The sequence below is a fragment of the Mugil cephalus genome, chromosome 1 (assembly GCF_022458985.1).
Source record: "Mugil cephalus isolate CIBA_MC_2020 chromosome 1, CIBA_Mcephalus_1.1, whole genome shotgun sequence".
Classification (NCBI taxonomy): domain Eukaryota; kingdom Metazoa; phylum Chordata; class Actinopteri; order Mugiliformes; family Mugilidae; genus Mugil; species Mugil cephalus.
The window spans coordinates 5,837,546-5,864,082 of record NC_061770.1 but is presented as its reverse complement, the minus strand read 5'-3'; the positions used below and the strand labels follow the sequence as shown (position 1 = coordinate 5,864,082).

The following is a 26,537-nucleotide window of genomic DNA, read 5'->3' as shown; positions in this document are numbered from 1 at the left end:
ACCCAAGAATATCTGCAAAGAAAAAAGTAAAAACATTAACATATCTGAGCCATACCTGACTCAGTTAATGCCGCAGGATTGTTTGGACATGGAAAACGTTAATTGATATTGCTGCCGTGTCAGCCATGTGATAAAGATGAGATATCGTAATTTAAGTTTCGTCTTAAATTTCCCCATTAGTTGTGACAGGAAACTGGCAAGAACACTGTCTGGGTGTTACATCTGTATCCCAGGCAGCAGCTCAACAAAACATGGCCTTGCACACCATCATCACTATTCTCACCACTCAGAATTATAGATAGCAAGAGAAGAACAGAGAGAGAGAGAGAGAGAGAGAGAGAGATTGTCAGCTATTTCAGTGAGGCATGCTTCGCTCAAGGCTATGTCTCTCTTTCTCTCGTCTCTCTCCTCCTATCATTACTCAGCTGCAAGAACCCCACGAAAAAAAGGTGTGACCGAGTCCTCACATCGAAACTCTTTCCTCCGCTCCCATAAGAAAAGCTGTTGTCCAGGCATGAAAAAAGTTCAAGGGAAGAGAATACACATGAAAGGGCAGTGAGCAACAAAGAAGGAGGCAGCTAACGCTGATGATTGTTACCCATATTGTGAACAGCTACTCAGCAGGGAACAAAAACCTATAAAGAAATGTGGTTTCTTATAATCAAAGAGTGTGATAGATTTTCTTTGTGTAAAGAGAAAAATGTAAAAAAAAAAATAAAAAAAAAATTGGGGAATAATCTACAATTACACAATGTTGCTCTTTATATTGCTTTGAATCATGTTGTTATTCTGGGTTTTGACCTCTCCTAACAATCACAGGTATGGACCTCAACTACAGTGTTAATATTTAAACTTTCAGTTTTAAGATCCTATTGGTTGAGGTTGGTAGAGTGATCATCACTTTATAGCTGTACGCAGGTACCGCACGTTGTCATTTAGCCAACTTAAACATACAGCTACATAGAAACTGTACAAGTACAGTTCTCAGAAACCACTTTAATTAATCATCAAGCTCAGACACTAAAATGAAACTTCTCGAGTGCCTCAGCTGAATTATTTTCAGTTTGATGGATCACCAAGCAACCGGGAATAACAAAAAAGGAAAATGGTAATAACTTAATTGAGACACTTGACTTTTTTTTTCTTTTTTTTTAACATAGACTTTGAATAGCTGTTCTCGGCAGGTGTGTCCTTAAGTGCTTGGCAAGTGGAACATAGCACACCCAGGTGGTGTTACACACTCACAAACACAAAGGCTTAATACAGAAGTAATTTTGTCCACCCCCTCCTCGTCTGTCATCCTAGCCTTTCAAACTGGGGGCGTGTTCTCCACTGTGCACATGCTCACACATTCGCTCACATGGCAGGGAAACGCTGCGCAGCCTAAAGGCTTTGTGGTTGCCTAGCTGCCCACCTACTCACCTGTACCCACCCGTCTTCACCTGTCGAGATACTTAAGACCCAAAATAGACCGGAAAGTAATCGCATTATCGTCATGTAATGTTCGTGCATTCTCGAGTGGCTGTTCATACTTGTAGGATAGTCAGCGTGGGCGGTTCACAGAGGGTTTGACTGGGTTTGGAAGTGTCAATCTATCATGTTGCCCACTCACGTAGGACTCACTTGCAAAAGCTCATGGCTAAGTCCCTTACCTCATAACAGTGGGCCGCAAATCCTGCCCAAGCTTGATCAACTGGGTTTCTCCACGGGCACAGTTTCCTTGAAGACGTAATAAAGTTTTCGGATTGATTCTGATTCCCGTCCATCCTGAAATGAAACTGTTTGGACAACGTCCTCTCAAAGCCTGTCATGTTCTTGTCCGCGCATAAAGTCAAGTGGAAAAAAAGTTGTCTTCAGCCATGCTATTGCAGTTGTGTATTTAGGCTCAGAGATGCTAAAATGCTGATTTGTTTTATAGATATAATGTTTGCCATGTTCACCATCTTGGTTAAGTGCTAACATGTCAACTTGAAATGGTGGAAAGTTAAGGAATGAGCAGAATTATCTAACACATGATAATCCATTCAACAGCTCACGACGGTGCTAGAGGAAATGTCAGGTTCAAGAGCTTCAAAGCGATGCGTTGTCTTGGAGCTATAGCTGTCCGTATTATGGTCACTCAAGCACTCTGTGATGTCATCGGCAGGGAGGAATGGGCATCGACTGTGTGTGTGACACGGGAACGGGAGAATCAAGTGCATGTGATTGGTGGATGGGTCACCGCATCAGGGCAGCGTCAAAAAAAGTTGCGTCTCGCCTGAGACGCAGTGAAGACGTCAGCTTGTCGCTTCATATCGCCGGCTTCCCTCTTCTCACTGATACTGTGAATGCACCGTTATGTTTTAAGTCCGTCTCTGTTGTGAATGATTTTTGATTCTTTTTTTTTTTTTGGCCACTACGTCCTGGTCACCATGGATTTCTGTGGAAAAATATTATGACAATCCAAAAACAGTAACATTATGTGCGTGCCAAAAAATCTGAAGGCTGACAAACATCCTTATCATTACACAACCTTGAATGAAATATTTCAGTGTGGACCAAAGTGGGGCACAGACAGATGCAGTTCTACCTAGAACCATATTTCTCAGTAGCTACAGACTAAGTTTGTCATGTGATGCAGGAAGTGTGTTTTGTACTCTGCCTCTATGCAGTTTCTTAAGTTTTCTGATTACACAGAGCACCTAATTCATTTCTTTATTCCATCTCAGCCGAGTAAACGCATCATATATTAGCATATGTCAGTGCTTGTGTTATTACTTGGCTACTTGTTAATAGCATCTACCACAACTAACATAAGTGTGAAGGTACAGTTTATTTATTTGGGGCTTTTCACAGATAAAACTCACAGATTGCTTTATGAGACAGATGGGGACAAAATAAACAATAATTTGCAAAAAGCAACCAGTCATTCAGAGTCTGAAGCCCAGCAGCCATACACTTGGTAATGTGAGTCTGTATTTCTTAACATATTAACCACTGTTTGTGTTTCTCTCTCCCTCTGTTTATCTCCTCTCTCAGCTCTTGGAATATGTTGGAAAAGGAAAGAGCATTATGGATGTGGGCTTGGCCCAGGCCCGCCAGCCGCTCACCACCCGCTGCCACTACTATGAAGTGGAGATAGTCGATGCTGGGGAGAAGTGCTACATTGCTCTGGGCTTGGCGAGGAGGGTGAGCTTTCTAAGAAAAAGAACAACTTTGGACAACTTCACGCACACACCTACACTCAAGAGAGGAGCAAGATGTTTGAGTTTTGTGTTTGGCCCCTTCTCCCATTTCTCCACGCTGTCGTATATCAGGCACTGTACTTCGATAAATTCAGCTCTCCCACTGGGTGACTCTTGGATTCCACATCCACTTACTCTCCCCCTCCAGCCCCCACTGTTCAGAAAGTGGCTCAGCTAAAAACATGCTATGGGAAACTTTGACAGAACCTGAATTGGGAATTAGGCAGATAATTACCATGTGCGCAATGTTCCTCAGACACAGTTTTGGGAATGTTGTAGTCTTGGCCTGGTGGAAGAGCAGCAGCTCTGCTGTCATTCTGAAAGTCTTTTCACACACATGGTAACGCATGTTGAGAATATGATGAACCAGTAAAGTAAACTAGATTGTATGGAGTTCAGTCTGGTGGTTAACGTCAGAAACGCTGTCACAAGCTTGATGTTCATTCCCATCATCCAGCAGCGTAACTCTTTGTACCTAATGTCCTACTTCGTGTAGATGAAACACCTCCAAGAGGAAAATACAATTAGAAAAATTTTAACACTCTAATTTGAGCCCTCATTTCTTTTTCCAAAGAATGCACATGAGGTTCCCATTTTCAGCATTACCACTGCAGCTCTGTGAGTGTCTGTTAGCGTGCTGACTTGCTTTGGAGAGTAAAGCAGACACAGGGAGACTGATGGACACGTAAGAGATGCTGAGAACAAATAGAGCAAAGGTTAATTCTGTCAAGACATTTCAGTGCACAGCAGCAAAGATGTAAAGTATAAACAGTAACAGTTTGTGATTTTGCAGCACTAGAGCCGCTCCGTGCCCTCCTCTCTAGGCCTATAAAGGACAGAATTAAACTTGTATTAATGTCTTCTTTATGATAAATCGACCCTCACGAAACCTATTTGCATTACATTTTGCCTAATATTATTCTTCTGACTCGGGACCTATTTCTCTTCGCGAGTATGGTTTTATGATTTGTGAGTTTTTTTGCACCCTCTTAAGTGTAGCCTTGAAAGTGCTATGAATGTGAAATATTAGTGACTGCCAAAGCCAAGGCCCTGCAGAGAGCTGCCAACACTGTCTCTCCCAGGGTCAAAAAAGCTCCTTTTAATAACAAAAATGATGAAAGATGAAACTTGCACCCCATCTTTCAAGGTTCCACAGGCAACTTATATAATCAACGGGGATGCATAGATCACTGGATGATGTTAAGTGTAAAGGAAGCTATAGGAGCATTCTCAAAGAGGAAGCAACACAAACTAAGCATTGAATGCTAGTAAATGAACGTAACTGCCCTCACTAACACATTAGAGTCCCTTTTAAACCTGGTGCATGGGAGCAGGCGCTGGTCCGATCAACACTAGGGCCACAGATTCAGACTGGTATGGACACAGAGCCTGTAAGGAGTTTAAACATACTAGCACTTAGCACAGCTGGTGCATGTCCAAGACTGCATTGGACAAGAGGCAGGTACAGCATAGACAGGGCTAACACAAACAGCCATTCACATGCAGGGCCCATTTAGAATCACCAATTAACCTAACATGCGTTTCTTTGGACTGTGGGACAAAGCCAGAGGACCTGGAGAAAACCCATGTGGGCTTGAAAGTGCAGTGGAAAGCAGCACTGCCATACCAGCCATTAACATCTGCCCTATATGTAGAGAGAGGTCTTGTTTGAGAAGCAGCTAGTGAAGACACCAGTCTACCACCAACCTATAACCAGATAACCATTAGTAGTGTTTCAAAAACTGACGCTGCAGTCCTGTTGTTTTGAAAGGAAGCCAGCATATCGTCTCTATTGAGATGCTGCTGTGCTGTAGTGGCGAGTAGTTTAATTTTTACAAGGTGTGTAATCTTCCAAGTGTCTGCTTAAAGTATTCCCACACTTTGGGTTCAGGCTTTTTCACTTACCTTCGGCAATCCTGGCAACAGGAGCTGGCAAATTAGGCTGAGATGTGAGCACTGCAGCCCTTTGCTGTGTTCCACATGAAACAATGTCAGTATCATGATGTCTGTTATGTAAATACGAGTTGTTACAGCGTTACATTTCAAGTTTTTAGCGTGAGCCTGTTTTTAAGGCAGCGTTTGACCACGGACCTCTGAGTGCCAGTGGTGACCCTTTAATTGTTCAGGATTTGTGGGAACCGAAAATGTTTGTATCCCCTCGGGGATAAATAAAGCTTTTTTCTGATTCTGATTCTGAAAAATTCACATTTCAAAGTAAAAACTTGACACGCGCCAAATAAATTATAGTGCACGGATTAAGTGGGCACCAGAAATGTATGCGTCACTGAAGAAAAAGAAGAAAGAAATATAGATGTATTATATTTAAAAAAGAAAAAAAAGATTACATTCAAAATCATTTAAAGCCTTTTAAATTACAACTCAGTCACAGTCTTCGTGTATCATATTAAGGTGAACTGATACTCGATGACTATTTGTGCACACACTCTTACTCAGACAAACGAAGACGTTTGTCCTTTGGGTGAGGAAGAGGCTCAGCTGTGATAAGTCCAGTCCCATTGCCTCCTCAGAGTTCCCTGATTTTTCCTGCACTGAACTATTTTCCTCGCTGCATCTGGGTTTCATTATAATGACATTAAGCTGAAGTCCAGGGGAGGTGATAAAGCAGCAAATTGAAGGGCTTGGGTAATGACTGTTTACTCAACAGCAGTTGCAAGTTTGCATGTTCGTCTTTTTCACAAAACATCCCCACAGTAAGAAAGCAGGCCTGAATATGAACACAAATGCCCACAAACTGTGTCTCTCTCATTCTCTTGAGATTTCTAAATGAACGCTCGGTTATTTTGTACTTGGCTTTCTTTGGTTTACAAATCTTTTCTTTCCCCCTTTTGTATTCTGTTTCTCTTTCAACACATTCAAGTCACTTTCTACTCTCTAGAAAATGTACTTCATAGACTTCACTTCCAGAGAGCAGAGCAGATGTTGGTGCATTTCTCAGTTGTGGTCTAAAGGTAATGACTCACCAATCTTCCTTTGTCTAAAAGAAAAGACCCACTTGAACAAGAGTACTGTGTAGTCAACAGCCGACTGACACATACACGTCTTGTGAAAGGAAATAACTCTTCATGGCAGCAGGTGGCAGTACTCTGTATTTATCTCATAGACTGTATAAAATATAGACAACACGTCTCCACTTTCTCCCATTGGTAAAACTGAAGCTAGAAATCCGGGTATACGGGCGACTCTGTCTTGGGAGTTTAGAGTCAGAATCAGAAGTAAAGCCCAAGAGTGGAGCCAGGTGGGGACGCGTTATCGATGAGCTTCCCACGCTTCCTCTAGACTCACTCAGGTTTTCCTTTGATTAATACTGCTAGTCACCACGATGTCACATCCTGTTGCATCAAATGTCTGACTAAAACGAAATGTCTCTGAGTAATGGACACTCAGCTTTATACACGTCAGTCATAACATTATGACCACTTTCCTAATATTGTGTAGGTCTCCCTTGTGCCTCTAAAACAGTTATGACTCATCAGAGAGTGGACATGGGTCTTCTGAGGACATCCTGTGGTGTCTGGTAACAGAATGTTGTTAATGGGCTAGTGTTCCTAAACTGTTTGTGTGTGTGTGTGTGTGTGTGTGTGTGTGTGTGTCCTGTTGGGGATGACTGCTGCCATCAAGGAGTGTCATTGCTATGGGGTGGGTGTGTCTGGTCTGGTCTATGTTGGTGGTTACATGTCTATGCAACATCCACATGAATGTCAGGGCCGAAAGTTTGTAAAAGTTGAATTTCCACTAAATGGTTGATGTATAAACTACCTAAAATGACAGAGACCATCCAGAATTTATTTTACGTGTATTTTATTTATTTATTTATTTATTTTTGGTTCAGTCCAAGTCCCTTATGAACAATAGAGCGTGCCACCAGGGAGACCTCTACTTGTTTTGGCTTCACTTTTAAAGAACTGTCCCGTTGTCCATCTATGACTTGTCATTCAAGAGTCTTCTTTGTGTTTGCCTCCCAAACTTTGTCGTTTTGCTTTTGTCACTTCCTGAAAACTGTCAATGGTGTAGTTTGGACACGTTGTTGCGTGATTGTTGCAGTGTAGATATAATTATGGATGGTGTTATTCACTGTGTTCTTTCATTGACTTATGGTTTTGGAGATGATTTAACTTGAATTACAGATTGCAATTGGAAGTGCGTGTATATTTTTCATTGGGACACTTACTGATGGAGACAGGAATAGAGAGGGGTCATCTCCAAGATTTCACCTGTTTCACAATGGTTTTAAAAACGAAGGGAATCAATATGTTGTGGTCAGTGTTGATATTTTGCGCGTTGCGACAAAGAAATCATTTTACACTTCTTGTTTAAACACAGAATCACTGGAGTTGCCGCATGGCCTGTGCTTTGCCTTGCGTACGGTTTAGACATGTATCATGTCACCCAGGTCCTGATATGTCTAAAATGTGGCTAAAACTAAAACAGCTAAACGTTTTTCTTGATGACATTTCGCCGTTTAAGTTTTAGATGTTGAACCTTAGGAAGGCTCACTTGCATGATGCGTGGCTAATCACTGCTTTAGCTCTGGTCAGAACTTAAGTGCAGTGATTAAACTACAGGGGAAGTCAATGTTTAAGACCTTAAAATCAAATCAGCTCGTTATAAAAAAGGTGGAAGTGAATATTTTAATCCCCCAAGCTGTTGTTGCGAATTTCCTGTCCAACGGGGAAGTTGGAGGAATTTGTGCTATGTGATAAGTTCTTTGTGCGTAAGGTAAATGTGTTGTTTTGTGTTTGCAATCTAAGATCTGTTTTGACCCCACATCAATTCCTAGACCTCTCATGACCTCTCGGTTTTTCTCTCTCATCCTTCTGAAGATAAGGGTCTCTATGAACGTACAACATGCATATGCTTTGTAGAACGGTTGTTTTTCATCCGGTACACACAGCGGTTGCTAGGCTGTGGGACAAAGAGAGATCTAGGATTAGTTATGGGGTTGGGAAGGTGGGGTGGCAAAGTAAAACGTTGCGCGTTACAGAAACCAGGAGAAGCTATTCAGAATATGAAAAACACAGGGAAAAAGAGAAAAACGCCAACCGTCGAAATCGCACAAAAAGATTCTAACCCCCGGTGGCTACACGGAGAAGTGAAGAAGTAGGTTGGAGAGGCGCTCCAGTGACTGTAATGAGTCCTTCGTAAATTACAGTGCATCAGCGCAGTCATGGAGCCACACACATAAACAGAAGCGTATTAACTGCTACACACAAACAAGAAATAAAACTCCTCAGGAGACTGGAACGGCCGTGTTTCCTGTCTCCTAGTTTGCTCAGGCACTGGGTTCTGGGAACAGCACACTTCCTCTTCCTCCTGATGTAGCAGTCAACCCCTTTATTAACAAAAGGGTCCATTTAGAATAAAACAAGGACCACTTACTATGCCAAGACCTCTGATCTGGAACTGCTGAACAGTTTAGTCCTCTATGTAAGTTATGATTAATCATTGAAATAAATCAGCAATTCAGAATGACATTTCGTGCAACCGGGCCAACAACAGCCTTTTCCAACTTCAACAGTTTGAGTATTTATTGCTTTTTTTTTAACACCATAAGCAATATATTACACCGACTTTCTTTGACTCTTTTATTGTAGTCTGGGGGAAAGACAATATAAATATAATAATGGACGTTTTCTGCTTTTTTTTTCTCATAATGTATAGTGAAAACGATGAATTGGTCACTAGAGAATCTAATGATATTACATCCTTACAGGCTGAATTCTGCACTCAAAGTTCAGTGTTTTTTTGACTGGTCCAGAAAGTTTCCACCAGCAGCATTTTCTAGACTATTGTCAATCTCAGTGAATCACTTTTGAAAACAGCAACAGTTGACAAAAGTGCTGCTCCGAGTAGTTAATTGTTAGTAGTTAATAGTTAAAATGACTTTTACAGAGTTTACACTTTGTTCTACAATCTCCTCTGTTGCATTTCATTTATCTGTTTGTGTCTTGCATATGACCTTGCATCCATAAAGAGTGATGGACATGCCCCAACATATGCGCACAGATGGGCTGTTGTTCTCCTCTCTGCAGTCAGATCATCAGCTAATGTCTGTTTCTGTTATCATGTGGGCAGCTAGAGGTTTTAGCCCGATGACACAGGGTTAAACAAACAGACCTGCATCGGTTCCCTCCACAGTCTTTGCTCAGCCCCTATAGGCGAGGCACGCACAAACAGAAACACTCTACTTTCGCTCCGACCTTCACCTCCAACACACACCCGCGAAGTCGCATTCGTTTTTAATTCTCCGCTTAAGTTATATTTTTAGACACCTCCGCGATGTGTCGGCGTGATAACCGGGTATCTGCTTCCACATGGTTTTCCTCTCTGCCCGCATTTTCTCACTCAGACTTTTTCAGACTTGTTTACTCTGCCACAGTGTGGAAATGCAGGCTGCTCTGATGACACCGGTGGAGCAGCTGCGGATCTGATATTGCAGGCATTTGCTCCGCCACGCTGTGGACGCAGTCCCGGTGTTTGTTGTTCTTTGAGACAACTAAATATTAAGAAAGCTAAACTAGAGTAGACTTGTCACAGTGGGGATAGTAGAGGTGTCCTGGATCTAGGGGTGTCTTGTTTTTGTACCAAAACCTAAACCCCACCTCACATGGAGCAACTACCAGCTTGAGGTCAATGCTCATTTATATGTTACGGACCAGGAGGCGGACATAATGTAGAAATATAGACGGGCAAATTGGATGGAAGCAAGCTGTGAACTCTGGTTGGCTTGATGGGGCCGTTTGTAGAGAGGACGTGTGCTTCCTTAACCCAGACTGGGAGCTGGTTCCACAGCTGATCGCTTTGCCTGGAGGAACCTCAAGTAAGCCTGCACTGTAAGAGCAGAGCAGATAGACTTTATGATAAGATAGGCATTTTAAATTTTATTGTGGATCTTACACGGAGGCAGTGATGCGAAGCTAAACCTATAAAAATCTGATGGGCACCCCCGTGTTAGTTGGGTTCTGCTCAGAGTTTGAGAAACGGATTGAATTGACTCTTGAGTGTCAGATTGGATCAGCTGGAGACATCTTAGAGAGTATTTGGACATAATGATAACAATGAGTCGCAGTAGTCGGGCCTAGAAATTACAAAAGCACTGACTACTTAAAACATTGTCAGATAAAAGGGGTTTTGATGAAATACTATTTCGCGTTCAGTTTCCGTGCCTGAACAAGATGAGGAGTGTGATTAAAGCAGCGGACAGGAGACGAGCGAATCGCTAAATCATTTATATGTAGATGGAGCCTGTAAGTAAACTTCCCTAAACGTTTAAGGTCATAAACCAAAGTGCTAGACTAACTGAAATGATTGATTGAAGATAATAGAGAAGACCATAAATGTCATAGCAACAGTAGCAGCTGATGAGATGTTTTAAAGGGGCTGTGCATGTTTGATATAGAAAATAAAAGTATGGCAGCCCAACCCATAGTAGTTGGTCAATGGAAAATACTGTCATTTCTGTTTTGTTGTTGTGTTCTCAACTTGAAGAGAAAGTACTGCTCCTTCATTTATTTAATGGATAGAGCACACTGCGAAGATGTTTTGAATTTGAGAGGATGGACTCAACAATTACAGGGAAGACGGCTATGAAAACAGGCTTTAACCGTTGATCCATTTATCAGACACAAGTCTGCGGTTTGCATTAAAGCACCATAAATCCATCCGTTATTTGTTTAGCCGTTCCTAATGTTGTCTTATATCAGAGTGTTCCTCCAAATCACAGATCCGACCCGAGTCTGAGGCTCATCAATCAGGAAGCAAACAGTCAGACGTTCCTCTCCTTCTCGTGGAGATGCAGCCCACATGCCAGTCAGGCAGAGGAATCCTCGGGCTTGTGGTTGAGACGAGGGGGAAGAGGAGCAGACTTGGCGGATCACGGGGTTTCAGGCTTGGAGCAGTAGCTGCATTCCTTCATGTCTCTCTGTCTTCCTCTGCTGATGTCTCACTCTGTCCTTCTCCTTCTTGCGCTTTCCCCCCATCCATCTCCATTTCCTGTTCCTCAAGTCCCAATGGGGTTGTCAGACAGGATCGCTGATGTTTCCCTGATGTCTTGGCCTAAAATGCTGCACAGGCCTGTTCCAAGCGCTCTGTCTGCAGCATCCCCATTGGTAATTTCTCTCTCCACACAGGTGCTAATAGTAATAATTTCATCTGCCCTAATTTGCTTTTGAGTGATGTATTGCCTTTTCAGTTTGCATCAGTCATCAGTGGCTGTTTGAATAAAAGCTCATTTCCCTTTACAGAGGTTTGCTAAAGGCCATTTCTTTTCTCTCTCTGTTTTTTTTTCTCTTTCATTTTTTGGACGTCACCCTGGTTAAATGTGGATTTCTTTAACTTGGAGGCCTGAAAATGGATGGTTTCTTGCCTTTTGTGTCAGTTAATAGCGGCTCAAAAGAAACGCAGTTTGCTTTAGACGGGGAGGATGTGAACAAGTGGAAGATGCAGTCCAGATGAAAGAGAACCACAATGTCACTGCCCTCTTCCTCTTCCCTCTCTTGTTTAGTAGTGTGTTTCTACTCTAATGGAGGTGCAGCCTAGAAAACAGATAAAAATCTGTGGTAATTACCTCTGAGTCATACTCTGATCTTATCCGAAAGTTGGCCCGTTGGTTATTTCTGTTGGCATGGCCCTTCATGGTGGAGAAAGGCACACGTACTGTACATGCAGACAGATGGAGAGAGAGAGACAACACATGCTCAGCTCTGAGAGGAGTAGCAGATACTGACAGGTATCCAAAACAGACGGGAAAACGGAAAAGACTCCGATTAACATGTTAAAGGAGCACAGCGACCTAATTTAAAACTGCTCGATAACAAGCACACAGTGGAAACGCCGTGCTGGCTTTCTTCTCCGTTGTTCAGCGTTGATTGACAGAGTTTGTCATGTTAAATTGAGTTTTGTGTGTAACTATGGATCTATGCGATGATCCCAGAATTTGGCAATCTTAGGTTGGTAACTGTTACTAAAGCATGTCAAGCCTGTCAAGCTTTTGACTCTTCACATGGCGAGATAGCGTGCATGGCATCATAGCATTGAAAGAGTTTGGAGCATGACGTCTTTATTTAATAACATTTTCTTAACCAAAAACAAGAGCAGGAACAGATTAATCAGTTTTTTTCCCCTCCGACATTTGCACGCACAGTCTAGCAGCTCGTTTCTACTGTGGTGCTAACTCACTGTCAGAGCCAAATAACGTATCTAGAGTGCACTGCATCCAAAACAGAGACAAGTGGACTTGGATGAGTTGTGAAACGTCTTCAAGAAAACTCAAAAACGTGGCTTCTTCAAACCTAAATGACTCACCTGACAAAGGTCTGTAAACCTGAGCGCTCACCTGCAATTAGGGGAAGTTGCTGTGTTGAGAGTAACCCGGCTGGTATCCTCCTAGTTTGAAGCTACAAAGAACCTTCACAGACAAATATAATTTAAATTACTGTTATTAATGTCTAGGCAGCTTCTCCATCCTCCACTTTAGCCTTTAGCATGCTGACTTTTTACCTCTCCTGATAAAACGCCACATTCATGGCACAACTTTTTGATCCGTGCCAGAGGCAGTTGGTCGTGACATTTGGGCCTCAGCAACTTTAGTGTTTTATGTATATGTGGATCAGAGTGGAATACATTAAATATTTCACAGGTTTGGACTCCAGTGGATGAGTCTCCAACTCTTCATTCTCAATTGTTGATTTTTGTTTGTCAGACATGCTTGACAGCACACAGCAACAGTGAAGATTTGCACAAAGCTTGGTGCGTGCTAGCATTTTCAGATCACTGACTGATTAGTTACACTTACAGTGACAAGACAGTGAGATTTAAAACAATTTAAGATGCCTCATGTCTGTCAGTTGAAAATTGGCACAGATGTTTCCTCTGGAAGCCAGATTGACATGACATTCGGTACAACTGTTCCTGTCTCCTTGGGAAGAATTAGCACTTCATGGTCTATTAACTTTTCATCTAGTGCCAACATCAGTCTTTGGTTTTAGGTTGCGCAATACTTTGCATTTATTTGGTTTCAACAGCTTGCAAAAGCTAATGTTCCTGGGAGCCTCAGCTTTGTGCGCTAATTAGCAAGTCTCGCATGCTCACCACAGCAAATTAAGTCAGGGAACATACCAAGCATTAGCATCAGTTTGATCATGTTGTCATTATGGACATGTTATCAAGCTAAAATCACATGTGTATAGTCGTATAGAGCCACTAGCCTCTTTTTTTCTGACACCACAATAAATAAGGTTTTGTAAAGAATGGATTTAGTTCAGTTTATTTGTCTTTTTAAGACATTTTAAAGAGCTCGTGCTACTGCCATTGACTAGCTCCTCTCCACCATCATTTAAGATAAGTGCTGTATCTGTAGTGCAGTAAACACCTCCAGATTAGTGCCACTCTTGCTAGTGTATTTAAAATCTTTTTATGTATCGTGACCTATCTGTTTGTGCTTGTGCAGGACTATCCAAAGAACAGACACCCGGGGTGGAGCCGAGGATCAGTGGCTTACCATGCAGGTGAGATTTCCCCTTATCTGTCCCTTTTTTTAGTTTTCTTGAAGTATAATGTGCTTTTATATTTGTGCGTGTGCAGTCCCACCTGTGGTGTTGTTTCCGTGAAATACACGAATTCCATATATTTCCTCCAAAGCATCTTGGACTTGTTTTAGGTGCAAACATCACAGGGCACCGACTCAGCTGGATGCGAAGGTGCCTAACACAAACTGAGATCAAGGAGGATGGCAGTCAGAAAGCAGATAAAACAGACCATATCAGAAAGAGAAAAGGGATAAGATCTCTACCTTTCTGTGGGAGTTTCTCTCCAAGTGATGAAACAAAAAAGATGACATAAAACAGAGTTGTGTCAGAGTTATCTTCCTGTGCTTACACACACACACACACACACACACTTGTTCAATCTTGGTTGTTTGTGACAACAAGCCTGTGAACATTATCTGTACAGGCATCTGCACTAAACCCCCACAGACCTCGGCTCCCCTCACTATCACTGCTGAGAGATTAGCTATCAAACGCTCCGGTCATGATATCAGCACAGCTCTGGCTAGGTAGGTCGTTGTTATACTCTATACAAGCTACTGTGGGTAGCCAAATCGTTATCTGGCGATCCAGTGTCACAGTCAAGTTCTTGATAGTCCTTATCTGACCGAAGCAGTTACGAGCTTGCTGGCTTTTATCGACTTTGTTTTGTTCTGAAGCGTTCCATTGCCAATCTTTCGCACAGGGGATTTCAGCCACTTACTATGTACGTTTGACCGACCATAACCCCCCCCCCAATAAATGTCACATTCTGTTTATGTTTTCGCCTTATTTTTGGAGGAAAGTTTATGTGCTTTCTTCCGCTTGACCTCCAATTCAGAGATGAGAAGACATTTTCTTATTCGCTCTGCACATTCCGTTCATGTTTTAAACTAATGTTTATGGTCCTAAATCCCCATATCCCTGCGCAGATTCCATTTATACTTAGGATACATTAATTGTAATAACAGTTGATGCTGAGCATCCTGCTGGGGTCTGTGGATGATACCTCAGTGCTGAGTGACAGATGAGGCCGGTCGTTCTCAGAGGCTCACCGTGCCAGTCCCAGAGGTCTTGCGCTGTGGCCTGCCTGGTTTGGCTGCTGTGCATTGGACACCACAGAAATGTGCACGCCCCAGCAGAACTCCCATTAATCTTATTTGTTAGAGACTAAAATGATGTATGTGGTTTTCCACGCTGTGCATATGAGGTTTGCCTTCCCATGCTTGGGTTAAGGTGTAGGCTCCGATCCAGCTATTCAGGAACGGCAGCTTGGGCCTCTTCTTCATGTCTCCCCTTATTGCTCTAGGCGTCCGATATTCTCACTGAACAACTTGGGAAGCTTAAGAAATGCCTGCAGACGCTCTTTGGAAGGATCACAAAAGCTTAATGTTAGCGCAGTATCATATATGCTAGACCATAAAACCACAGTAGAATGGCTTGAAGGACTCATTTTTAGGACAGGTCTCATCTTCATGTAGATTGTCGTTTTCATCAATCCTGTGTTCTTCAGTGCCCTGAGGGTGTCATTGCTTTCTAAGAAGACAGTCGCACATTAGAAGGATTCTTGATTTATCCTTGAAGGCAACTACACAGGGCAACAATTTTACTTCTATTTCTGTCACCCTGAGTCACGGTGCTTTGTACTGGGCACGCGACCAGCGTTGACCTGGATCACATGTGAGGTGTACTATTGACTTTTGAGGGTGTTATTTTAGTACAGATATATTCCAGTTATATACACAAACGCTTTCCAACCATATCGCTGCTCCTTTGTATAGCTTGTGTAGTTTGAGAGTTCTTTGGCCGGCGCGAGGGTTTCCACGAGTGTTTGTATTGGGAGCAGGCCCAGTGTGGACCTCCATCCTGTGTGTTGGCTCTGCAAGTTAATGGGCCATGGGGCACCGTGGGCCCCTGTGGGCCCTATCAGGAGCAACCAGCCATCCAACCAGAGAGTGCTGCTCAGCAAGCCTCATTTACCCTGTCAGCCCCCTCCAAACCCCCATCAGTGACTCACACGTGCAATGACTCAACACCAGCAGCTGAAGATTGCGCCCTACCACCATCACCACCATCCATGCCTCACCACCAAGCCTGAGATAATAGGGCTCAGCCTAACCTCTGTGCTGTATATCAGTGACAGGGCCTAATCTGATTCCAGCTCAGGTTCTGCAAAAACAATTATTCAATAGCAACATGTGGAGGAGGTATATCACCATCTTACCTAATGGGACAAAAGGTGGATGATATCATCCCTCCACCACTTAACGGGCACAAAGAGACTATTGTATACGCAATACATGCCATCTGATTTAAGGATGTTTGTCTATTTGTGTGGCATTTATTTGCAAGTTTTGGCCCAAAAATGATTAATTTGTGTTTATATTTGTGTATTCAGTTGTCTGTTTAGTTTTTAACTAACTAAGGGGACAATAGTTCTCAGTCTACCTGAGGAGACATGTGGTACATTCTAACCAAGCCATTGTTGTATAAATCCTAATTCTTTATTTAGTGTAGAAATCTAAACATATTGAAAGAGATTTACCAAACATTTGGGTTTTTATCCAAATGACTGTCTCATAAGACACCGAATGAGTAGAAACAAGCCTCGAAAATTAAATAATTATTCTCTGGTTTATTTAATCAGTTTCAATGCCAACATTATATTTAGCATCATCGCCGTACAGAAGACAATCAGAGTAGAGTCCGTATGGCCTCATGGTCACAAAGATGGGGTTCGGGCTGTTGCTTTTTTTATGCTCTTCATGGTGGCTTGACTGTCGCCTTCTTGGCTTTTCCTGACACCACTTTACTCCCTGCCAGTTCAGAAATGGGCAAAGAGGTGGAGCGTGAGTGGAGCTGTGGCGGTTTGGTGGGTGATGCCAAGGCGGACATGAAGCAACCTGTGATGCATCCGCATGTCACTCAAAGCAGCTACACCCTTAATTCTGCATAACTTTAATCCTTTGGAATAATTTAATCAGGTGAATTACACAAAATAGCACCTCTGCCTTAGTCGTGAACACAGAAAGCGGCCTTATTGTTTTTGTTCCAGGTTGTAAACGTGTTTATTTCTGCTCTTGGAGGTCTGTGGCTATTGGAGCCAGCTTTGAGTGATCGTGTTTGGCACAGCATTGGATCATTTTTATATTATATATTATATATCATCAACTCAACACCATAGGGCGCCTGCAAATGGAATTTATAATACATTTGTAGCAGCCTGTACAAACTCACGAGCGTGGACTCACGGAAAAATATAGATATTTAGATTTAATTTATCATGTTTTAGGAGTCTGTGAAGTCATTGTTCCCTGGGCAGGGAAAATCACTTTTTTCCAGACAAATGCTCATGTTATGAGAGAGCCTGTTTTCCTGTTCCCAGCTGGTCTCGGTCCTCGGCCAGTTTCTCTTAGCTGTTCAGGAGCCACAGAACCTGCCCTCTCATTCTTCTAGCCCAGCGCCAAACCCTGAGCGCAGATCCCGTTTTCATCCTGTTGTTGCTCCTACCATGAATACCAGACCTGTGGTGGTGACAGTTACTGTTAGCGTACGTCTATTATTTTGACGTTAGCCTCGACACCTCACCAGCTCCGTACACTTGCCTTCATCGACACCTCTACGGTAAAATCAAATCGATGGTATGTAAAGATGGGTAAACCTTTTCATTTAAAAATGGACAGAGAACTGGAGCTGAAGTAGGTGGTCGACACCACCTTTGAGGGAACACCCTCAACTCTGCATTTAAGGCTTGATATCACTTATGTAGATGCATTATATAAAAGTTCACCCACAACCAAAGCAGTTATACCTATCTGCTGGTGTATTGGCATTGTTCTGTAATTATGCCTGTAAAACACTACACGGCTGTGCTGCGTTGCCACAACATGTAGTTACATTTCTGGGGAGGTGCATGTTAGGTTGTGCCGTAGGCTACAGTGTTAGGTCTGAAGCTTTGCTTCTCACCGCCTGATGAGGGTATCTGTTATAGACAATGGGAACCAACTGGTCTACAATTTGAAACGTTACTTAGGTACTTAGTTACTTAATTAATCAAATTAATTACGTAGGTACTATGAATTAGCTTGGGACAGGGAATAGCAAAAACAAGTGAATGTACAAAAAACCCAGACTACTGTAATTGTCAGCAAAAATGCAAAATGACTTTTGCCTTTTGACTAAAAGCATTAGACTGCGTAAAATCAAGACTGGTGGCAAAAGACACGGCAGAAACAATCACTTCAGAGGTCAGAGAGAATTTCCACATAAATCTGTGTAAAATAAGTCTGACATACAAAAGAACCCATGGGCAGCTTTTTAGCTGCAAGAAGTGCAATAATTTTAGCTGAGCGCAAAAAGCCAGAGGAGGGATTTCAATCAGGATTACATCGAGCATGGAGATGGAAACTCAGTTTTCCTTAAAATTGGTGGAAGTGAGTCAGAGTTTAACGACCTTTCACCTTTCACAGCCGAGTTATGTGCGGCTCCCTCAACTGCAGTCAGACCGTACAGATTTCCTTTATACCTGGCCGCGATCCGATCACATCGTGAGCCCGACCACCTCCAAGTGTGGTCTGGCCGAGTCCATCACAGTCTTAACCCAAGCCTTTTATTAACGTGCGCTTGTCCCGGTCCAGATAAAATATCCAGATAGGATATCTTGGATCATGTGCCTCAGCTGTGACCATTATTCTTTTTTGTGTGTGTGTTTTTGCGACTGAATGCTAAATCTTCAAGCTGTCAGCTAACCTTCCAGGAATATGTAATTTGCTGCAGTTTGTTGTTGCTGTGGTGAACATCCCTCCAGCCGCAGCCTTTGATGCTCTGCCAGGCTTACCTTTCCTGTCCGAGTCAACTACCTCTGTCCTTGGCCCAAACGTGGACTTCCACACCCCGGCTCACCTCCAGCGCCAGTCCATGTCACTCTCCAAAGCCCGCTCGTCTATTTTTAGTCGTGCTGCGCCTATGCCGGCGTGGCTCCACTGTTTGCCTAGTGTGTGGTGTTGTGACAAGGGCCCGCATGGGAGCCGTAATGATACAGTGTCTCTGTCTGCCTCCCGGTGCTCAGATAGAGATTGTTTAAACAGTATCCTGAGCCGGGGACGGGTCCCATGACAACTCCATAAATATTTACCAGCAGCAGCCACGCCGCTTCGCTTGAGGAGAGCTCGTCTGCAGGCTACATCTTCCATGTTTTTCTTTTGCCCTTTTTTTCCATTGTTGTCTCTCACAACTGTAGTATGTGTTGTTTTGATGACTTCCTTTGGATGTTGTCGATGTCTTCTTTTTTTTTCTTGGAGACAAGTGTTTTCACTAGTGCTGCTTTCGCCTTTACGCATCACCACCTGACTGGAATGTCAGGAAGTCCTGTGTGTTGGTTCTGCTTTGTATGTTCACATGTTGCCTGCCGTCATATAACGCATTAGGAGACATGCTGTACTCCACATCTTCTAAGTAAACTTTGGCCTCACACAAACGCTTTCTCACGTCCTGGGTGATCCGATCCCAAGTGGGTAGCTCCAGGTCTTCACACCTTACATCCGAGTGATCCATGCACAGTATGTGGTCCGAGTGATAGGATCTCAAAGGCGTCCTCAGTGCATCTTAGTTGTTCACATTTTTACTTTTACTTCACACGTGTTAAAGCCAGGACCAAAGTGTTTATGCGTGTTACTAGAGGCTGTTGAGGAGATGTTAAACCCAACAACCCAAAGTATTTAAACAGGTGTGAGCTACTGCAGGAAGTTGTTAAATCTGTCACACAGACTGTAGATGGTGTCCTGTTTCACAGTTTGTTGTTATCCACGGTACCAAGAGGCTGTTTCAAACCTTTAACTTGTTGAACAATGTTCACAGGACAACTGAGATGAATACCTTGTTTATTTCCTTCTGTTTCCTCTCTGACAGATGACGGGAAGATTTTTCACGGCAGCGGGGTTGGAGATGCTTTTGGCCCTCGCTGCTTCAAAGGTGACATCATGGGCTGTGGCATCATGTTTCCACGAGACTACATCCTGGACGGAGAGGGTGAGGGCATAATGTTTCTGCGCTACAGTCATACACTCACTCAGTCCACCCCTTGGTTTTACTCTTAAAGCTGTTCATTGTGACTTAGCGTGAGTCAGTTTTAATCTTTTTTTAAAGGGTTGCATTTGATAAACACAAGTATTCAGATTTACACAGAAGCTAATATATGTGATATACCGTCGAGACAAAACATGTCAGGTTGTGGCGTAATAAGAATGATCCCGTGTCCTCAGCTGACATGGATGACTGGGACCGGCTGGAGGTCTGCTCAGGTCACGCTGGAGTCCAGAATGTTCTGTACCTCAATGACGAAGACGAGGAGGAAGAGGATGCGGAAGAGGTAGAGCAGGGACAGGAGGGCAGGAAGGTCACGGTGAGCAACACCTTTGAACACAGTGCAGCTCTGTTAACCTACAAAACACATGGACACAATACATGTTATAGATCCATTTCCACGTCACGTGTCGCGCTGCTATAAACATGAGTCGATTAATCTCATCAATTCATTATTTTTATTATTATTTTTAAGTTGATAGTGGATTCATCTATTGAGACTGTTATATAACTTATTTTAACATGAAATCTATGGAAACTATTCCAGGTTTTAACGTTCACACGACAAAAGATTTATTCAGTGTTGACCTAGTTAGGAAATGGTTGTTTACTATATTCTCATTATTAAGAAAGGAAAGTGCTGAATATTCATTGTTCCATTCATTCATTCATTGGCTGTCAGTTATTGTCCTCTGGAGGGTCGCGGGGGCTGGAGCCCATCCCAGCTCTCATTGTTAAATATGATTTAACTTGTTCTGGTTTTAGAAATCATTTTAGAAATGCACCTGTGTTTTTTTTTGTTGTTGTTGTTTGTTTTGTTGCATCGCCAACAGGTTGCTTACACCCACCTAAAGAGAAATCTACTTTGTCTGTTTTTATACATGCATGGAAATGCAGTCAAAATGGCAGTGTTGTAAAAATGAAACATATCACCACTGTAACCAAACGTTTTTGTCAGCAAAACACTTAATGTCCTGGTTTGTGTTTTAAGGGCTTTTTCAGTATTCCAGGCAGCGGGAGCCTCCATATTTAGGGATGGATTTCAAACTAGTCCACGTAAATTGAATATTTAATGTAATCACCATCATTGATTGATTGTCATCGTAGGCCAAGGCATATGTTTAAGAGATTGTAGTGTTTTGACTGTAACTAGTCACAAAGCTATAAACCCTTTATGAATACTTGCTAGAGATTGACTAACATGGACAGTTACTGAATATTTAACACTCTTATGCAGACAAAACAAACAGGTATAAAGAAGTTGGAGGGTGGGGGAGGGGCGATGTATGGGCTGCACGGGTCCACAGCACAGGGCTGCCTGTGGATGCATCTGTATGGACATCTCGCCGGTAAAAGATAAATAAACAAATAAATAAATAATATATATATATGTAGGTATTGCTGATTCCAGTAAAAGGAAAAAAAAGCAAATATCAGCCGACTAATATATCGGTCAATCTCTAATACATACTCTCGCTTAACCTCCATTTTATAGTTTCTTCCAGCTTCTTTGAGGTGGTGACAAGATCATAAAATGTAAATTAAATTCAGTGAGGTATTTCCTGTGATTTCATGGGGCAGTTATTCTGGTACAGATCATTTATAAAAATTGTAGTGGTTTAATCTAAATAAAGTCAGTAACATTCAGAGAATTTGGAGTTCGAATGGAGAGGGTACGTTAGGGGAATTCATCTCTACAGATTTGCAGAGTCTCCTTTCAACTTAATATCTATTTGTTTGGCAATATTTCATTTTCAAAACTATTTCCCTTAAAAATAAAACTTATGTTGTCGTGTTGCAGAGATCTGTAGTCTTTCCACAATATTTCACTTGTGAATAGAATTTGTGATCATTTGTACTCAAAGAAACTACATTAAAGATGGAGGCGAATACGACTCAGTACTACAAAACTGATGACTGACTTAAAGGTTTTAGTTCCCATTCAGTGAAACTTTTTCTTCTTCGTTGCTACATCGCTGCGTTTCTTGTTGCGTTATTGCCACCTGTTGACCGGTCGATGGTCTAGAGACAGATCAGCAGAAACATATTATCCTAAGCATTCACAAAACCCCATGAGGAACATTTAACCTATTGATCTTTTTTTTTTTTTTTTTTTTAACCATTGACCAGCGCAGAAGCACAGCGACTTGCATCACAGCGACTACTTTCATATTTGTGCGCACAATGACTCTCGCGGGACCCATCATCGAGACCTTCATATTGCAATCCACACATGTGGCCGTCCCACCACGCCTCGCAGCGATGTGCATATTCACAGTCTAATCATCTCACCAGTGCATGCTTGTTTTTTTGTTGTTTTAATTACGGCACCTTTCACTTTGTCCGAACGCGTCGCTGCTCGGCAAACTCGCCTGCGCAGTTGTGCAAGCAGGGGCCAAGGGGGTCACTGAGCGGGTGTGAGCGCGCACTAAGTGGGTGAGAATAGAACAGGCCGGGACCTAATCCAGGGATTTGTCAATATTTATTCAGCAGGACACATTAGTCTCAACGCACCGCTCCTTCCCATTACAGAGGTCTCAGCACACACTGTACCGCCTCACCACCGCTGTTGTTCAAACTAATGAAGTATGTTTCACTCGCCCTTCATCTGCAATTAAACAGGTTAAGCCTTTCTCTTTAGAGTGGGTGGTACAGTAAATGTTTGATATGTGACTCAGCGTGATTTATCGAAGACACACACTTGACAGTACTTCACTTGTTGTTTTAGTATGTCGGTATTTGCTCTCAGACTTGGAAAGAAGCCCTCGGTATTAGCATTGAAAAGCTTGTTGATGTTCTTTTGAGAACAGCTGGATAATGTTTGATCACTCGCTGATTTAGTAGAGACATGTACTGTAAACATTGACTTTTTTCCCCCTCAAGAAGACAGACACTACATCGTCACCTATTTGTTTAACGATATTTCTTAACTGCACATAATTCCTGTTTATAAATGGCACACCGAGTGCTCTCAAATGAAGTTTGTACTAGCATCAGTCTCTCTGAAAAGACTTTCTTTTCACAACTAATCACTCCATCAGTTCATGTGCCGTCGGTGAAAGGCCCGAGCGTACCTCGACTCACTGTTGCCCCCTTGTGGTCCTGCAGGTGTTCTTCACGAGGAACGGGAAACTCATGGGCCGACGAGAGATGGTAGTTCCTCCCGGAGGCCTCTACCCCACCGTGGGGATGCTGAGCAGCGGTGAGAAGGTGAAGGTGGATTTGCATCCTCTCAGTGGATGAGCTGGTGCTCTGGACTGCACTCGTGATGCCCTGCAAACAGCTGGCTGCACTGTAGAGCTCACCCACGGTAGCCTAGCATGCTGCTAACACTCGCCAGAACATACTCCAGCTGCACACACACACACACACACACACACACACACGTCGCTGTCGTCTTCCTCTCCACGGCCCTCGGCTTTTTATTTATAAGACTTGCACATTTTACAGTCATCGCAGAAGTGTAACCGCGCAGCCGGCCCCTTGGCTGCTAAGAGGCAGAGAGGGGTCCTACATGGGCTGTGGAGGTTACAGCATGCATGCTGCAGGAGCAGACAGCTGCACCTCAAAGCTAAAAACTCATGAGAGACATTAAACGGTTAATTCTATGCAATCTGCACCGCAATCACCCTCTCATCTAACCTCCTCCTGCATGCATTGTGTCTGAAACACCGAGCTGTTAAATCCCTCTCATGAGGTCTGGCACACTTAGTTTATTTCATTTGTCACAACCCCAAGCAAAGCAGAGCGAGGCCAACAGTTGTGCCGAGTCAGAGCTCCTTGGCAGTGTGTGTTTCAGGGAATAGACGCCCCCCCACCACCCCCCACCCCACCCCCTTTCTTTCCTGTCTCTCTCCGACTCTTTCTCAACCTCCGTCTCCTCGTCCTCTCTCTGGGTGAGGGTGCCCTCCTCTGAGTGATCAGGGACCTGCTGTTGCCCCACCTCGCTTGCTGCTCTCCCAGAGTTGGCTGGAAATCAACAGCGGATCTGTTTCAGTATTGCAGAAATATTTTGTTTTGGATCAGGTTATAACTGAGCATTGTTACAAGTCCGTAAAAAAAACCCAACCAAACATGTGCAGCGTTTTTCAGCAGACATTTCCTAAGAGCGGATTGCAAATGAAAACGTGTCAGGTATATTTTCTACGAGGAATCTGTGAAATATACTTTAAAAATCTTCAAAAGTTCAGGGAGTTCGCTTTGTCTTTTTTTTTTTTTTTGCTTTTGCACTTCGAAAGCTTGAGGTAGCTTTGTGAAAGGAACGTTGGGGTGAGACATGGAGGTGTGATGCAGTCCGACACAACTTCACAAAATACAGCCATAACAATAACCACCTCGGAGAGTAAACTTTAACCTCACAAACCTCACACAGAACTATCAGTCGCGGGGCTATCAGGTCGTATTGCATCACACTGTGCTATAACGTGACACGAGGGATCATTTCCAGTCTTAATTCTCCCTCAGTGATTTAATCATGTGGTTGAAATCCTCTCACAGGTAGTTTAAAACGTGCTCAAGAACTAAGAGGGCAAAACTATCCGTGTGATGACGAATTAACTGCTGGATGTTTTCTTCCAGATGAAGACAATGATGTTTAGTTGCTGCGTGCGCCACATCTAAACAGTGTTTAGCCCCTTCATCAGTGTGTTTGCTGTTTGTGTGGGACTGTAATTGGGAGCTTGTATCACAAAGTTAAATGACTTTTAACCTGTGCAGATCGCCGTGGTAACCTCTGCTTAAAGCTGTCAGCAGTTTGAACACTGACCAGTCAGATGGTAGCAACACATCATCTCCTCACAGTCGTCTCACTTAATAGCTGTGTTGGATTAGATCTGCATTTTGCATTCAGCTTATGATCAGAATAAAAGTGTGTCATGCGTCCAGTAAACATTTTTATAATCTGTTGAATAGGAAAACATTAGCCCCTAACCACCATTAATGTAAATGCATTTAAAGAAGCAGGAGGAAGCTTATCAGTGAAGTTCTGTACTGACTGAAGCTTTGGGGCAGGTTAGTGCATATATCTTCTCACTTTTAGTTTCGGTGGAAAAGAAGAATTATTTCAGTCAGACTGAAGAAATATTGTCCATGTAAACGTGGCCTCTGTTGATTATCTCTAGGAGGTAAACAGCTGTATTTTAGTCAGAATTTTTTAGCTCAGTTACTTGGCCCCTGAGTTTAATACCAGAGAAATAGTGAGATGTCAGAGATGAGCTTTAGGCTGCTAAGATAACACAGAAATGCAGTCGGTCTGGTCAAAAACCAGACGGACTTGTTTTCCCCTTGAAGTCTGTCTCTTCTTCATGATAAAAGTTTATTTGTCCTGAGAGAAGAAAGCATCCGACACCAAACAAAAGAATTAATCTCCCGTTAGATGAATAAACCAGGACAGAAATTCTAATTGTAGAGACGAAGTGATTAATCAGTTGATTGACACATTATATGTTGTGTACAAATACTTTTGCTCTCGTTTCCTTTCCCATCGTTTTGTGTGTTCTACTTGCATTTTTTTTCCGTAATGCAACATTACCAGAAATATTCTCAAAACATGGTGCCTACATTACCCACAATGCAAAGTAGCTGCTGACAGTTGGAGGTTTCAGGTGTGTTTGCAGAGGTTTGGTAAGATAGACTTTAAATGTTTTCCAGTTGGTAAATTGTCACACTTCTGGTCTTCAGACGTAGTCGACAATTTTTTTTTTTTTTTTTTGTAGCTATCCAACAGACTCTGATGTGTCCTAGTCTAATCGTTGCTTGCGGACTAATAAAAGTCGGTCATCCAGAATCGATGATGTCAGACGACCCAAAGAGAAGCAGATGTGTTTGAAGCTGAAGCTGCTTTGTGATACAGACCCCAGATACAAAACAATCTGTGTAGGTGAATGAGAAACAGACGACTTTCTAGCTTCTGTTTGCTTTCCACGCAAACGCCATCATGGGCTCACCAACATCCTCATCCGACTGGTTTCCTTTGCATGCCTATCACCCCGTGACAACATCAGCCTCCCTGTAAAATAAAGTGTCATCTACATTCCTCTGCACCTTCCTGAAAGGTGCACACAGCAGGTGTCTGTGGTGTTTTGGCGTATTGACAAACTCCGTCATTCGCACCACACCGCAGACTCCGACGCTAGAAATATAATGTGATGTAAAACTACGACACAGGGTTAACTTTCAAATCACATCTGCTGGAGAGTGCGTGTTCGTTTTTAGCTGTTGTCGTGTTTTTGTTTTAGAGCCAATGATGTTTAAAAAAAGAAGAAAAAAAAAAGAAAAGAAAAAAAAACTGTATCGGTCTGTGTGTCTTATCCTGCAGGGCTGGACAGAGACTTTTTGACAGGTTTTGACAGCCTCAACTGTAAAGCTAGACAGCGCAAAGAGATCAGTGAGACACGGATGTGGACGTATCGTCCACATCTCAGTTCAGGGTTTTTAAAGTCACTTATATTGAAGTTTACTCAGAATCATCCGTTTACAGAAAGTGTCACGGTTTCGACCAAATTAGAGCCAAATGCGGTTGAAGTTTTGTAGCATCTCCAAAACCTTCTCACCAAGAACTCCTGTAATTTTGATTAATAATGATAATAGTATAATTCCTTGCCTTGTTGAATTGCACTATAAAGCCTTGTTCAGTACATGTATGATCATAAATAAATAAAAGTTTCAGTCAAAAGTCGTGAATTGTTTTGAT

The 26,537-nt window shown here is 42.7% G+C and overlaps 1 protein-coding gene across 1 annotated transcript in view; it reads left to right on the top strand.

Annotated features, from left to right (window-relative positions):
• The window catches only part of spryd3 (SPRY domain containing 3), a 47,707-nt gene extending 21,180 nt beyond the window's left edge, over positions 1–26,527 (top strand). The window contains exons 7-11 of the mRNA XM_047584916.1: positions 3,019–3,168; positions 13,690–13,747; positions 19,673–19,792; positions 20,026–20,165; positions 22,955–26,527. Coding sequence (XP_047440872.1) covers positions 3,019–3,168; positions 13,690–13,747; positions 19,673–19,792; positions 20,026–20,165; positions 22,955–23,089 — 603 coding nt within the window. The 3' untranslated portion in view covers positions 23,090–26,527. The remainder of the gene's footprint in view (positions 1–3,018; positions 3,169–13,689; positions 13,748–19,672; positions 19,793–20,025; positions 20,166–22,954) is intronic.
• Positions 26,528–26,537: the final 10 nt, after the last annotated feature.